A 14,547-nucleotide genomic window follows, 5' to 3' on the forward strand; every position below is an offset into this window, starting at 1 on the left:
ACACCAAGTCAAGGGTTGAGATCCCCTTACCGGTCATCTTTAAAAAAAAAATAAAAATAAAAAGAGCTTCTTCCAGAATAGAAATCACACACTGCTTCCTTCATGGGGAGACAGGGAGTCTTGCTAAGACAAAAAATCTCAGCTGAACCTAACATAGTACTGGGTGACGTAGTGGATTTCCATTCTGGCACAGGCATGTTGTCTCCACCCGGACTGGTAGTGGACAGTGTGAGGCCTGACCTGGATTGGCTGATCACATTTTGAGCTACACTAATTATATCTGGCTATCGGGAGTGGGGCCGTGTTGGTCCTCAAACAGGGTGAGGGTCAGGGCAGGCATGTGCTGCTGTGGCGAGGAGCTGAGGGCTGTGTGGCCCCCGGGGGTGCACAGGTCCTTGTGACCCCCCTGCTGGACGCCACACCTCCTCCTGCAGGTACAGCGAGGAGCGGGGCTGGGAGCTGCTCTGGCTATGCACAGGCCTCTTCCCGCCCAGCAACATCCTCCTGCCCCACGTGCAGCGCTTCCTACAGTCCCGCAAGCACTGCCCACTCTCCGTCGACTGTCTGCAGCGGCTCCAGAAGGCGCTGAGGTACAGCGGCTGCCAGGGGCAGGAGGCAGGCTCTGGGATGGGCTCCTTGGGGATGAGGACACGACCACACAGCAGTTGGGGCCCATCCCTGGGGTATCTCAGCTGCCAGCTAGAAGAGTTGCGGGGCCCAGCAGCCCATTCTGAGCACAGTTTGAGAGTCTGGTGCTCAGAAGTGCTTCGCTCATTCCTTCAAGTCTATTGGGGAGGCTCAGACACCTGGGTGGCACTTTGTACTCTGCAAAGTCCACTTGCATCCTTCACTTCATTTGGGCCCCTCCACAGCCCTGTGTGGTGGGCACTGTTATCACCCCATTTTATAGATGAGTAACTCAAGGCTCTGAGAGGTTCAGTGGCTGGTCACACAGTAGGGAGTGGTAGATGGGGATCAGAACTGGGTTTGTCTGCCTCCAAAGTTTCCTCTGTTTCCTGGTCCCCATGGTCCCATGAACCTGTGCCCCCTGACCTGGCTCCCTCCCCATCCCATTTTCAGAAATGGGTCCCGGAAGTACCCTCCACACCTGGTGGAGGTGGAGGCCATCCAGCACAAAACCACCCAGATTTTCCACAAGGTCTACTTTCCTGATGACTCCGATGAGGTGAGGGTCGTTGCTTCTCAGTCTGTGGACTCTGCAACATGGCTGGGCTGCCTCAGCTGACACAGAGGGTGGCCCTGACACCTCTCGCCACTGCCCCTGCATTGGCCTCCTGCCCCTCGGTGGAGTCAGGGCTCAGTCAAAAGACCATAGATTCCCCGGGTCAGGGGGGCCCTTGGTTCCTGGCCAACACCCTGCTTCCTAGAGCAGCTTCCTTGGAAAGGGCTTCCCTCCCTCTTTCCAAGGAGGATCTGCCTTGGAGAAAAGTGCTTTCTCCCTGAGCTGGGCTCTGTGCTGATGCCACCTCCCCAATCCTAGCTCTGTTCCTGGGCACAGGGCTCCACTGTCCCCAGCTCCAGGCCTCCCCTATTGCCCCAAGCCCACTTTCCTGAAGACAGAACTCCCAGACCATGTCCTCCCTCCTCATCTGATGTGGCTGGAGTCCCTTCCACCCTGGTCCTATCTTGCAAAGGTCTTGTGTGTCTGTTTGTCATGCCCATGGGGTCAGGCTGCCTGGTGATCCCCATCGCCTGCCCATCTCAGCACAGCGTCTTATTCAGATAAACTTGAGTCCAACATTTAAACTTTTAGTTTGAAGAGTAGTTTTAAAACTTGTCTGAGACAAGAGACAGAAATCCCATGATAGGATTCTGGTCACAAGGACAGAAAAACTTCCTGAAATCCTTTCCCATTCCAGGCTCTCAAATCCTCTCACCCATCTCCCCCTCCCCGTTTTGGAATTTGCTTTTCCTCTTCCTTGGTCTCTGCTTCTGATCTCCCCATTCCTGTTGTACCCTTGGCCTCTGTGGGCTTGTACAGCCAGGCCAGGAGCCTGGAGGCCACAGCCAAGTCCTGCTGGGAGGATTGAGGATGATGAGATCTGGGAAGACCCAGACAGGAGTTGCTTTTTCCTTTTTTTAAGTGCTGTGCCTGACTCTGGATCCACAGGGGAAGCCCCCTCAGCGGGAGGGTGTCTTGCATGGGTGGGGGCTCAGTCTAGGAGGCACAGCCAGAAGGGCATGGGAGGACCAGGCCCCTGAGAAAGGCCCTGCAGGAGCCAAGTGAGCACCACCGCCCTCAGGCTTTCGAGGTGGAGTCCAGCACCAAGGCCAAGGACTTCTGCCAGAACATCGCTACCCGGCTGCTCCTCAAGTCCTCTGAGGGATTCAGCCTCTTTGTCAAAATTGCAGACAAGGTGGGTTGTTGGCTGTCTCCTCGCCTGCTGTTGGCCCATCTGCTGGGAGAGTTGCTGGGGCCGTAGGAACGTATGGGGCAGCAGGGGGAGGAGAGGGAGAGGGCAGAGGAGAGGGAGAAGAGAGGAAGGAGGAGCCCTCGCCTGCAGCCGCCCCTCACGTGAAGCAGCTGCCCCTCAGTCTCTCTCCTCTCGGGCATTGCACATGGCTCCAGACTCTTTGGGGAGCCATGTGCCCTGGCACTCTATGTTCTGGACACGCCCAGCTCCTCGCCCTGCCCCAACATACATGTACTTTCCAGATTTGCCTTGACTGGGCCCTCAGCTGCCATGCTGGGGCCAATTAATACTTGAAATAACCTGCGAAGTGAGGTGTGATTATCCCCACCTAATAGATTACAAAATTAGGTCTCAGAGAGGTTAAATAACTTATCCAAGGTCACACAGCAGGGACTCGGATCCAGGTGGGGCTGACTCCACAGCTCATGCCCCTGCCGCATCCCGCATCACCCAACTTCTCTGTCCACTGAAGTCTTCAAAGCCCAACTTTAAAGCCTCTCCCGTGGGAAGGCTTCTGTGACCGTCAGGCAGAAGTAGCTGCTCCCTCCTGTTCCTTGCTGACAGTTCTGTGTGCATCCATGTCTGTCTCCTCACTTTATGACTATCCCTTTGCCAGACACTGGGGACCCAGAGGTGACCCCAGTGAGGTCCTGGACACAGGGGAGTTCAGAACCTGTGGTAGGAGCTGGACACAGGTGCCAGAGAATGTTCAAGGCAGGGATGGGCCTTGTTCTGGGGACCCAGAGGTGACCCCAGTGAGGTCCTGGACACAGGGGAGTTCAGAGCCTGTGGTAGGAGCTGGACACAGGTGCCAGAGAATGTTCAAGGCAGGGATGGGCCTTGTTCTTGGCCATTTTCCCTTAGGTCTAGGGCAGTGTTCGGTGTCACTCTGGGCACAAGTGCACTGTGTTCTGGAGACACTCAACAGGCACAGTTGGGGCAGGGTGGGTCTGATACATGGAAACCTCTTCTGGCTGGGAGTGGAGTCTTTCTGGAGAAAGGGCCACCAGGAAGACCTTGGGTGGGGAAGTCAGAAAACTCTGTATTGCTTGAACTAAAATGAGTGGACCGCAATGGCCATGTCCCTAGGTCATCAGTGTCCCTGAGAACGACTTCTTCTTTGACTTTGTTCGACACCTGACAGATTGGATAAAGAAAGCACGGCCCCTCAAGGATGGTAATGAGGCTGGGTCCTGGGATCATCTGAGGCCCAGAGCAGGTGCTGGTGCAGGGCCAGCCTGGGAGGCCCACCTGGGAGGGCCTTCTCTAGGGCTGGGTGGGGCATGGGCACCCCTCTGTGCTGGGACCCTCTGCATGATCGACTGCCCTGTGCCACAGGAATCGTGCCCTCGCTCACCTACCAGGTGTTCTTCATGAAGAAGCTGTGGACCACCACGGTGCCAGGGAAGGACCCCATGGCTGATTCCATCTTCCACTATTACCAGGTGAGCTGCACATCGCCTCTCTGCTCCTGCCTGACAGCCTTTGCTGTACTTTGACTCTGAAAGCAGAGACCTGCTGCTCTTGGCAGGTGAGGGGCCTGCAACAGCCTGGCCTAGAAGGGATTCCTGCCAAGACAACTGGAAGCCCCAGGGAGTGGCTCAACCTCAGATCTTTCTGTCTCCTAGCCCTTCAACCCTTAGGGGCTTGACAGTTCTTCCGCTGAACCCCCAATCCCTTCCTATGGAGGCCCCTCCCTCGGTGCAAGGCTGTTCTCTGAGTTTGAGATTCTGCTTTTACGACTGGCAATTCTGTAAACATTTTCTAGTGTGGGCACGCACCTGCAGGGAGCCAGGAGGGAAGTCATGTGTGGCGCCTCTGTTATGTGTCTGGTACTTTTCACTCATTCTGTCCTCCTAACCAACTCCATGAGGTAGGCATGTTGTTCCTATTTTATAGAGTGAGAAACTGAGGCTCTGTGATGTAATTAGGACCACAGAGCTGATGTAACTGGGATTTGATTCCAGGTTTTCATGGCTATAGATCAGTGCTCTTTTCTGAGGTCCAGCCTGCTTACCATTCCCAGGAGAGACAAACCAGGGAAGGTCGGAGGAGGTGGGGATCGTGTTTGCAGTGGTGGAGAGAACACGGGCTGGGAGTCAGAAGGCTACCCTCAACCAAACCCGGGGTCTGCCACTCCCCTACATCCTCCCCAGCCCACCCCACACTGCCCATTTAGTGCTGGGCACCATTGGCTGCCAGTTCCCCCAAGGCAGAAACCTGAGTCACCTTGATGTCTCCTGCTCCCTCTTCTCTTATGTCCCAAATCACTCACCTAATGATTTTCTCTCTCAAATATCTCTGAAATCTATCCATGTCTCTCCATCACCACCCCTACCAATCCAGGTCAGTTCACTGTCACCTCTCCTCTGGATGATGGCATTGACCTTCTCCCTGGTCTCCCCCCTCCACTTTTGTTCCCCTTCACTCCACTCTCCCCAGGGTGGTCATCCGCCTTCCAGATCCTCTCAGTGGCTTCCCGTTGCTCCTAGGGTGTAACCCCAAATCCTGACTGTGGCTTGTATGGGGGTGTTCTGCTGCCTCGTCTGGTTTTTTGTTCCCCTTCACTCCACTCTCCCCAGGGTGGTCATCCGCCTTCCAGATCCTCTCAGTGGCTTCCCGTTGCTCTTAGGGTGTAACCCCAAATCCTGACTGTGGCTTGTATGGGGGTGTTCTGCTGCCTCGTCTGGTACCTGGCACCCCTCAGCTCAGTTCACTCCAGCTACACTTCTCCAGATGGTCCAGTATGCCACAGGGTCTTTGTAATGTTGTTCTGTCTGGGGTGCTCTCCCTCATTCCTTCCTTCACCTACTGAGCTGTGAGATGTCAGTTCAGCCATCTCATCTTAAAGAAGTCTTCCCTGTCCCCAAGTACCTGGCACCCCTCAGCTCAGTTCACTCCAGCTACACTTCTCCAGATGGTCCAGTATGCCACAGGGTCTTTGTAATGTTGTTCTGTCTGGGGTGCTCTCCCTCATTCCTTCCTTCACCTACTGAGCTGTGAGATGTCAGTTCAGCCATCTCATCTTAAAGAAGTCTTCCCTGTCCCCAAGACTAGATCAGATCACCTTGTTATATGCTCTCATAGCACTATGAACAATTCCTTCGAAGACTGTGAAGTATATCAGTTTGGTGTGATTATTAGATTAATGTCTGTTCTTGCCTTGAGACTACAAGTTCCATGAGAACTTATAGTATGCATTGTTGCTTAAAGGGCCTGGCTCATAGTAGATGCTCAATAAATATTTGTTGGATTAATGGATGGGTGGAAGGATGAATAATGAATGAATTTAAGGCTGGATATTGGTAGGTGCATGGGTAGGTAGGTGGGTAGATGGATGGACAGATGGGGAAATGGATGGGAAGGTTGGCATGTGGGTAGGGAGACACATAAGTGGGTGGGTGGATGGATGGGTAGATGGGGATGGATAAGTGGACAGATGGGTGAGTAGATGGAAAGGTAGATGGATAATTACTGACTCAGGTCTCTGATCAGCAGTGTGCCCTCAGGCCAGCCTTAGTTTCCCTACTGTTCAGATAGTGGATAAGACTGTCCTAAGGCTCCAGAAGCCTATGGACAGTGCTGGCCTGTGAGAGGCTTCATCTCTGCTTTTGGTACACTCTCCATCCTCAGTTGCTCCGGCTCTGGGTCTGGAAGTTTAGGGAGGGTGTGAGGGCTGGTGCAGCTGAGGAAACCAGCCTTTCTCAAAGGAACACAGTGGGAGAAGGCCAGACTGAGAGGTTCTTCCAAGGGAGGACAGGGCCGAGAGGTGAGAGGTGTGAAGAGTCTCAGGTTCACCAGCTGCTCATCTGAGCTTCTTCATCTTGGAAGTGGTGCTGCTCACCTCAACTGGACAGTGATGAGGGCAAGTGACAGAATATACAGACCTGGCTGTGCTTTCAAACTGTGGAGTGCTGAGTCCGTGCAGGCATGCTCACCGTTCCCCTGTCTGGTGCCATCTCCTCTGGGAGAGCAGTGTCAGCTGAGGCTGAAAAAGTGGGTGGGCCTAAGGAGCCCCCTCCTCCAGGCCCCTCCACACGTGTGACCTACTCTGTCTCTGGCAGGAGTTGCCCAAGTATCTCCGAGGCTACCACAAGTGCACGCGGGAGGAGGTGCTGCAGCTGGGGGCGCTGATCTACAGGGTCAAGTTTGAGGAGGACAAGTCCTACTTCCCCAGTATCCCCAAGCTGCTACGGGAGCTGGTGCCCCAGGACCTCATCCGGCAGGTCTCACCTGATGACTGGAAGCGGGTGAGCATGGGGGGACAGTGGGAATGGGGGTCCCCTTGAATGGGTTTCTGGGCACCCCGGGGGACAGGTACTGGCCACCAACCCAGGAAAGTACCTCTTGTGGCTCCTGTAGGTGATAAGGCCACCCTCCATTCTTTTTTTTTTTTAAAGATGACCAGTAAGGGGATCTTAACTCTTGGCTCAGTGTTGTCAGCACCACGCTCTCCAAAGTGAGCTACCTGGCCATCCCTATGTGGGATCCAAACCTGTGGCCTTGGTGTTATCAGCACCACACTCTCCCGAGTGAGCCATGGGCCGGCCCAGGACACCCTCCATTCTCCCTCCACCTGCTTTATTCTCCATCCTTGCGCAAAGGAGTCAGTGGACAGTTGGCAGTAATTTCGCCTGTCCTGGTTACCATGGTGACCATGGTGACTTGCTTTTACTTGACACCTTTTGGCTCACCTGCCTGGGGAAGAGAAGGGAGATCCGGAGTCCATTAGCTGGAATAAGGGGGGAGCCCCTCACAGCCCACAGGACTGTACATCCTACGCCTGGCCCTGACAGTGCAGTTGGGACAGGAGTGGGCAGGAGTGGCAGAGAGAGACTTTGAGTGGCCTGCCTTGACCCCCTTTGCCTACAGTCCATCGTCGCCTACTTCAACAAGCACGCAGGGAAGTCCAAGGAGGAGGCCAAACTGGCCTTCCTGAAGCTCATCTTCAAGTGGCCTACCTTTGGCTCAGCCTTCTTTGAGGTGAAGGTACGTCATGGGGGGCTTCTCAAAGAGGAGGAAGAGGGTGAAGAGGGAGGACAAGAAAGCACAGGGACTCATCCCCAGGACTGTGGGAAATGGCAATGGCCTTGGACATCTGCCCTGGCAAGGAAAGGAGGGAAGCAACTTGCAGCCTTGTCCCAGCTAAATATCTCAGAAAAAGGCTCAACCCTGGGCTCTGTCTTGGGGACAGAGGGACCAGAAGCTCTGCCTGGCGGGGGAGGCAGACATGTAAATAGACCACAGCAATGTAGAATGAATGGCCTATGCTGTGACAGTGAGGAGCCCTCACTGAAGTGGAAGAGCCCAGGAGGCTCTGCCCAGACTGAGGAGAAGGGCTAGGGAAGCTTCCTGGAGGAGGGGACACCCGAGCTTGCAGGGAGACCCTAGGGAGAGTGCTCCTGGCAAGGCCTGCTTGTGCAAAGCCTCAGAAGTGTCAGAGCTCAGGTCTGGGCAGGACATGCAAGCAGTTGAGTGTGGGTGGGCATAAGGTGTGAGGGGAGCAGACTGCTGGGAGAGGCAGGTTGGCAAGCAGGTGAGTGGCTGGGTCTCCTGGGCAGGTGGAGGTGAGCCTCGGAGGGTTTTGAACAGGGTTGACCATGCCAGAAGGCCACTCTGGCTGTGGGCTGGAGGATGGCTCTGAGGGGCATGACCGGAGGCAGGAGAAGGGTGAGGAGGCTGGGGTGAGAGGACGAGGGATGGCCTTGTTACACACCTGGGATGGGAGGCTTTTGGAGAAGTGCAGCTATATGAAGACAAGAGAGGTAGGTGGGTAGCTTGTGGCAGGTGTAGGGTTCAAGGAGGGCTTTTAAGAAATGAGAACTTCGGGCTGAGAGAAAGGACATAGCAGAGGCTCCTAGAAAAGCAGGAGAGAAGGGATAGAGCTGCTGCTGGGGAGGGTAGGACGGGGGTCATTCGGAGACTCAGGAAGAGGTGTGGGGTGGCACTGAGGGCCCCACAGAGGTGGAAACACAGGTCATGGCAGGGCTGCCAGTGCCTCTGCATCCTACCACCAAGTAAGCAGCAGGAGTTGACTTTATCCCAACTGGGGGTGGCTTCATTCTTGTCCCCAAATGGTTTTCCTGCTCTGAGCCCCTCATCTGAGGGTTTCCCATCTTTCTTTGCTAGCAAACTACGGAGCCAAACTTCCCTGAGATCCTCTTAATTGCCATCAACAAGTATGGGGTCAGTCTCATCGATCCCAGAACCAAGGTGAGGAGGGACAAGAAAGAGTGGTGGGGGTGGGCTTCTGTGCCTGCACCCCTTTGCAAAGGTCCCAAACCCACACCCTGCAAGCCCCTGCTGGCCAGGCCCCGACGCCCCTCTGCCCCCTCACACGTGTCTTGAAAGGTTGTCTGTGATCGCTGTGTCTACATCCTTACCCGGCACGGGCTCCATCAATACTGCTGTGCTAGAGTTACTGACAACTCCTTGCTCCTAAATCCCATGAGCCCTTTTTCGTACTTGCCCTTTCAGCATCACTGGATGCTGCCAACCACTGCCTCCTTGCAAAATGTTCTCTGCCTGCATTGGTCAGGTCAGGACGGCAGGCTGTGCACTACAGGGCACTGCTGCTCACTCTATGGGCCAGAGCAGCACTGACGAGGGACCGGGAAGCACAGTCTTACCCGAACCCAGAAGGCATGCAGCCGGACTGTGGTGAAGAGCACTAATGACCACCATCTTCCCCCCGGCTTCACGTGCCCACGTTTCAGGTTTTCCTGTCCCTCTCGGTCATTCTTGCTCTGTCACTTCTGTGTGCTGCTTCTCTCCCCAGCCCCTGCATACTGTGCTCCCCAAGGCTCTGTCCTGTTTTGTCTCCCTCCTCAAACTCTCCCTGGACCATTTCATCCATGCCCCCAGTGTCAGTTCTCTCAGGCCTCCCAAATTTCCAATTTCATCCCCAAGTCCCCAGTAGCCCCCTGGACCTCCTCAAGTGTCCGACCAGCTGGTCCAAACCGAGGCATGGAGGGGAAGGCACGTGCTTCCTGCAGCAACTCCTGGCAGAGCCAGCCTTACCCTCTGGCTCCTTTTCTCATCTGCGGGCCTGAGGCCTTTCCTGAGGGGCTGCCTGTGGGCTGGAGCTGGGGTGAGTGAGGCCAGAGGGCCCAGGCTGTGTGGCTTCATGCCCTTTCTGCTCCCCCAGGACATCCTGACCACTCACCCCTTCACCAAGATCTCCAACTGGAGCAGCGGCAACACCTACTTCCACATCACCATCGGCAACCTGGTGCGCGGGAGCAAGCTGCTCTGCGAGACGTCACTGGTGAGCACTCTTCCATCTGGGCCCGGCGGGCTTCCCTGCCTCGCCTGCAGCTTCAGTCATCCTCCCAGCCCCAGAACAAACACAGTTTGGCCTGGGGTCAGAGTCAAGGGTCAGGTTGGCGCCAATATCAGGTCAATTAGAGGCTCAGCTTAGGTCTGGGGAAAGGGCTTAGCCTGGGGCAGAGAAACAGCTGCTATTTGAGTGCCTTCGGTATCTGGGGATTGAGCCCATGGTTGCAGCCCTTCAGCCCCAAGTTCAACAGTAGAGCCATTAGCAATGAGACCTCCCTGACTGAACTCAAACTTGCATGGTATCGCTCAACTGGAAGCCTTTAGAGCCACTTCTGGAGGGAGGCACCCAGGATTTGAGGGACCCACAGTCTAGGGGCTCAAAGTGGGGTCATCACAGCTTAGAACCTTAGCCATCTGGCTGGATGAATCCAACCCTTCGACTGTGCAGATGGTGAGACTGTTTCTTGCCTTTGTCCTTGGTTCTGCCCGTGGCAGAGATTCCTGGGGGCTGTGTTCTAGGTCTGAGTGGCTGGCCCTGCCCCACATGTTGTGCACCACTTATCATCTCTCCCTGTTTCCAGGGCTACAAGATGGATGACCTCCTGACTTCCTACATTAGCCAGATGCTTACAGCCATGAGCAAACAGCGGGGCTCCAGGAGCGGCAAGTGAGCAGTGGGGAGGTGGTACTGGCTCCATGCCTGCACGCTATGCAGCAGCTGGCTCAGGCCCATCAGCTACCCCTGCAGCTGGGGAAGACCTCTGCCATACAGGCAGGGAGGCTGTGCCAGCCAGCCATCACTGACCACACCTCCAGTGAGGCGGCTTCTCTGGGATGCAGAACTTTCCTCCATGCACTCTTGTGGCACCTGGGTTGGTTCTTGTCCTAGCTTGCTGTGGCCTTCCCAGTTGTAAGAGCCTGTGCTCCTTGGATGACTCTTCTGTCTCTGACTAGTCCGACCATGCAATCTCCTTTGACTTTCTGTGTACCACTGGGACAGAGAAATCAAGAGGACAACACATCTGCCCATCCTAGAACAACCAAACTAAACATGCATTCAGTAGAATACTCTGAAACCTAAAGGACTGGATTAATTCCCCTAAGTCCAGGATCCTCAGCTGGGGTAAAACAGACAGACCACTTTTATACATTGCAGTGTGAGTGCTGGGCCTCTCAGGGCATAAAGCATGTGTTTCATTTTCTGGCCCTACGGTGTCTTTGCTGGGGAAGGGGGAGGGTGTGTGGGGTCAGGACAGGGCCCTGTAGGGGAGTAACCTGTATAACTAAATCCTTGGTCTGTTCCTGCTGGGCCACTGATCTGGGTTTGGAAATTGGGGAGCTTGAACCCAAGGGGTGCTTCTAAGTGGTTTAAAGGGACCAGCTGGGACTGGGGCATATTGGGGTGAAATGCTGGACATCAGCCTTGGAGGTGGGGACCTAAGTGTGCATGGCTGGGTTTCTAGAGGAAGCAGCAGCTTCTGGGCCTTAAGTAGGGCCAGTGGAGCCAGAGTGACCCTTGCACCCTGTCAGAAACATCTCCTTGGGTCATTAAGACACGTCCGAGAACCCCAAGAACAACACTGCCTTAAGTTAAATCTTTATATCTAGTGGATGCCTGTAAAATGTTGCTTTGTGACCAAGATGGGACAACCAAGTTTGGGCATGACTGGGGCAGGTCTGGGGGTGGGGGCTTCAGATGGAAGGTGTGATTTGGGAGTGGGATCCTCCTGGGCTATGGCTAGGATGAGTGCCTGCAGAAGAGACAGTAGAGATTCCCCTGGTGGCAGGTGTTTCTGATCTGCCCTCACACACTCAAGTGTCTGGGTCATCAGCATCTGTGTGCCCAACCACCCCACAGGGAGTGCTCTGCCCCATCTCCCCAGCGGCCTGTGTAGAGCCGAGGGGCTGCTGTGTGTAAATGGAGGAGGCCCAAACCAGACAGCCCTGCTTTCCAGGATGACAACATGGCTGTCTGAGGAGACAGCCCTGCCCCACCCGTGTTTACGTGGCTCCACAGTCAGCCCAGGATAACTGAGCCAGAAGGAAAGTGCTGCGGTGGTCTGCCCCTCCACCAGCATCTCACAGATGGGGATGCTGAGGCCCACAAAGGGAGCGTAAATGAGGACGACCACACAGTGGAACTCAAATCACTGCTAACTTTGAGCTCCCAGACAGAAGGTGCTCCAGATGCTTGTTCTAAGCTCTAGTTTACCCTCAAGGCTAAAGGCTATTGGGTGAGCTTGGGATCATGCCCACCATCCGATTGGGGAATCAGTGAACCACAAGCTATTAGGAAGCATCCCACTGCACACTAGATCAGAAACTAGGTGTGGGGGATGAGGCCCCTGGCTCATGCCTATGCCACCTCATTCTCCAACTCAGGATCGCATCACTATTGCATCCTTTCCCCAGTCTTTGTCATCCTGGGTGATCACAGAGGGGTCCAAAGAATATGCCTTTACCTTCTGGCTTCCTGAGAGGTTGCCTTTGTTTACATGCACAGTCACTCCTTTAGCAGAGAATACGATGGAGGTGTTAGGATGCGACAAACCCTGGAATGCCAGAGAGTAACCAGCTCTGCTTCCAAGACCACACCCAACTGTTTTCCCCTTGCCCATTCCCTTGAGATGCATTCTTTATAGAAGCCTGGACCAATGATTCTCCTGAGAGCCTTGATGGCCCTTCTGCATGCCTTTATTGACCACTCCCCACCATCACCACCTTTAAGCACAGTGAGGAAGAGGAAAAAGGGGGTGAAGTGTGGCTAATTTTTCTTTGAAGGCATTTCATAGGAGGAGGACATGCTAGGGGAGGAAAAATGTACTATATGAAAGGATTCCTGGGAGGAGGATTCAGCCATGGGGGTTTCTTTGGATTGAGTTTAGGAATGGGGGGTGCTCTTTGGTAGGCAATGTGGATCCTAGGGTCTTTGTGGTGGGGGGAGGGTTGTCAATGTGGTTCAGGGGGGAATCTAGTGATGCCCTGGGTGGGACGCTGGTGGTGCAATGTTCTTTTCAGCAAGCCCTGGTAGAATATTTGTCTCCTTGGGGGACACTGGTGGTTTGACATTGACATCTCCCATTGGGGGTACTGGTGGTTTAGTGTCCTCCTTGGAGGACTTTGAGGGCTGTCTCTTTGGGTGCTGCTGTGAAATAAAAGGAGTTTGGGTATCTAAGGGTTCTTCTGGTCCAGGCTGGCTGGAAGGCGGCTGGAGTCCAAATATTTTCCTTGACTCTTTTTCTGTCATAAGGGCTGTTTCCTGAATGTCTGTGAAGGATAGAAAAGACAAACACAGACTCCTCAAGTGTCACCTTTTGTTTGCTATGTGGTGAACCCACAGTCATCTTCTAAATGTTACAAACTGCTTCCACCTTCTCAGGCCATTCTTCTAAGCTTCCGCTCCCAAGATTTTGTGCAAACTTATACATGGCTCTCTAGTTCTGCATGGGGCAAAGAAGTCCACTATCTGAGGCTAAGGCTTACCAGGGAAGCACTCTGAACATAGGGACTAACATTTGCTTCAAGATTTCACATTTTATACTAATTGCTTCCATATTAGCTTATATAGAAAAATGAACACTTTTCCCAACTAAAGTGTGAGTTTCTGGAGGGGAGGGACTTTGACTTGCTTACCACCATATTCCCATCGCCCAGAAGAGGGCTAGAGAATTCTGATCTAACCTTCTGCTAAGACAAACTTTAAAAGTGGATAAAATACAAAACAAACAAAAAACTTCTTAAAATTATTTAAGAATTAATAATACAGTGAGGAATTGTGGGACCCAAATAAAGAATGTGAGAATCCAAAGAGGTAAGCTCAGACACAAGTATATGCTTCCTACAAGAAACTTACTTTAGATAAAAACACACAAATAGATGAAAAGTAGAAGGATGGAAAAAGATATACTACATGAACACTAATGAAAACAAAGTCGGAATTGCTATTAATATCACACAAAGTATATTTCACAGTAAATAATATTACCAGGAATAAAGAAGTCATTTCATAAGGATAAAGAGGTCATTTTCATCAAGAGGTTAAAACAACTCTAAATGTTTATACAAATATTAAAAGAGTTTCAAAATACATGATGCAAACATAGATAAAACTGCAAAGAGAAATAAACAAATCTACAATTATACTAGAAGATTTAAATATCCCACTCTCACTAATAGAACAAGTAAGCAGAAAATTGGTGATATAGAAGACCTGAAAACCTCTATTAACCAACTTAACCTAATCAACATTTATAGAAAACTCCACCCAATAATAGCAGAATACATTCTTTTCAAATGCACATGGAAAATTTACCAATACAGACCATCTTTTAGGCATAAAAATAGTCAAAATAAAAGTAAAAGGACTTCAGTCATACAAAGTATGTTCTCTGACCATATGGAATTAAACAGAGATCAATAATATAAAGATATCTGGAAAATCTCCAAATATTTGGAAACTAACATACTTCTAAATAACCCATGGGACAAAGAAGAAATCAAAAAGGAAATTAGACAGGATTTTCAAATCAATGAAAATTAATACAGAACTGTCTTAGTCCGTTCCTGCTGCTATAACAAAATACCTTAGACTGGGTAATTTATAAATAACAAATTTATTTCTCCCAGTTCTAGGGGCTGGGAAGTCCAAGATCAAGGTGCCAAGAGATTGGGTGTCTTGTGAGGGTTCTCTGCTCTCTTCATTTGCTGTGTCCTCCACAGGGAATGAACAGATGCTGGTAGAAGGGGTAGATGGTCAAAAAAGGACTAGGACACTTCCTTCAACTTCTTTTACAAGAGTATTAATCCTGTCCATGACAGTGGAGTGCTCATGACC

The 14,547-nt window shown here is 52.5% G+C and overlaps 2 protein-coding genes across 2 annotated transcripts in view; one reads left to right on the top strand and one right to left on the bottom strand.

The window, feature by feature from the left end:
- Nucleotides 1–10,915, top strand: part of LOC103600264 (unconventional myosin-VIIa) — a gene marked incomplete at its 5' end in the record, with an annotated part of 38,667 nt that extends 27,752 nt beyond the window's left edge. The window contains 10 exons of the mRNA XM_008584504.1: nt 435–590; nt 1,081–1,186; nt 2,265–2,378; nt 3,525–3,612; nt 3,774–3,880; nt 6,500–6,685; nt 7,308–7,424; nt 8,565–8,648; nt 9,583–9,702; nt 10,295–10,915. Of these exons, the coding sequence (XP_008582726.1) occupies nt 435–590; nt 1,081–1,186; nt 2,265–2,378; nt 3,525–3,612; nt 3,774–3,880; nt 6,500–6,685; nt 7,308–7,424; nt 8,565–8,648; nt 9,583–9,702; nt 10,295–10,384 (1,168 nt within the window). The remainder of the gene's footprint in view (nt 1–434; nt 591–1,080; nt 1,187–2,264; nt 2,379–3,524; nt 3,613–3,773; nt 3,881–6,499; nt 6,686–7,307; nt 7,425–8,564; nt 8,649–9,582; nt 9,703–10,294) is intronic.
- A 1,769-nt stretch (nt 10,916–12,684) lies between these two features.
- Nucleotides 12,685–14,547, bottom strand: part of GDPD4 (glycerophosphodiester phosphodiesterase domain containing 4) — a 120,673-nt gene continuing 118,810 nt past the window's right edge. The window contains exon 16 of the mRNA XM_008584505.1: nt 12,685–12,980. Within this exon, the coding sequence (XP_008582727.1) occupies nt 12,685–12,980 (296 nt within the window). The remainder of the gene's footprint in view (nt 12,981–14,547) is intronic.

This window comes from Galeopterus variegatus, unplaced genomic scaffold (assembly GCF_000696425.1).
Source record: "Galeopterus variegatus unplaced genomic scaffold, G_variegatus-3.0.2 Scaffold3284, whole genome shotgun sequence".
Taxonomy (NCBI): domain Eukaryota; kingdom Metazoa; phylum Chordata; class Mammalia; order Dermoptera; family Cynocephalidae; genus Galeopterus; species Galeopterus variegatus.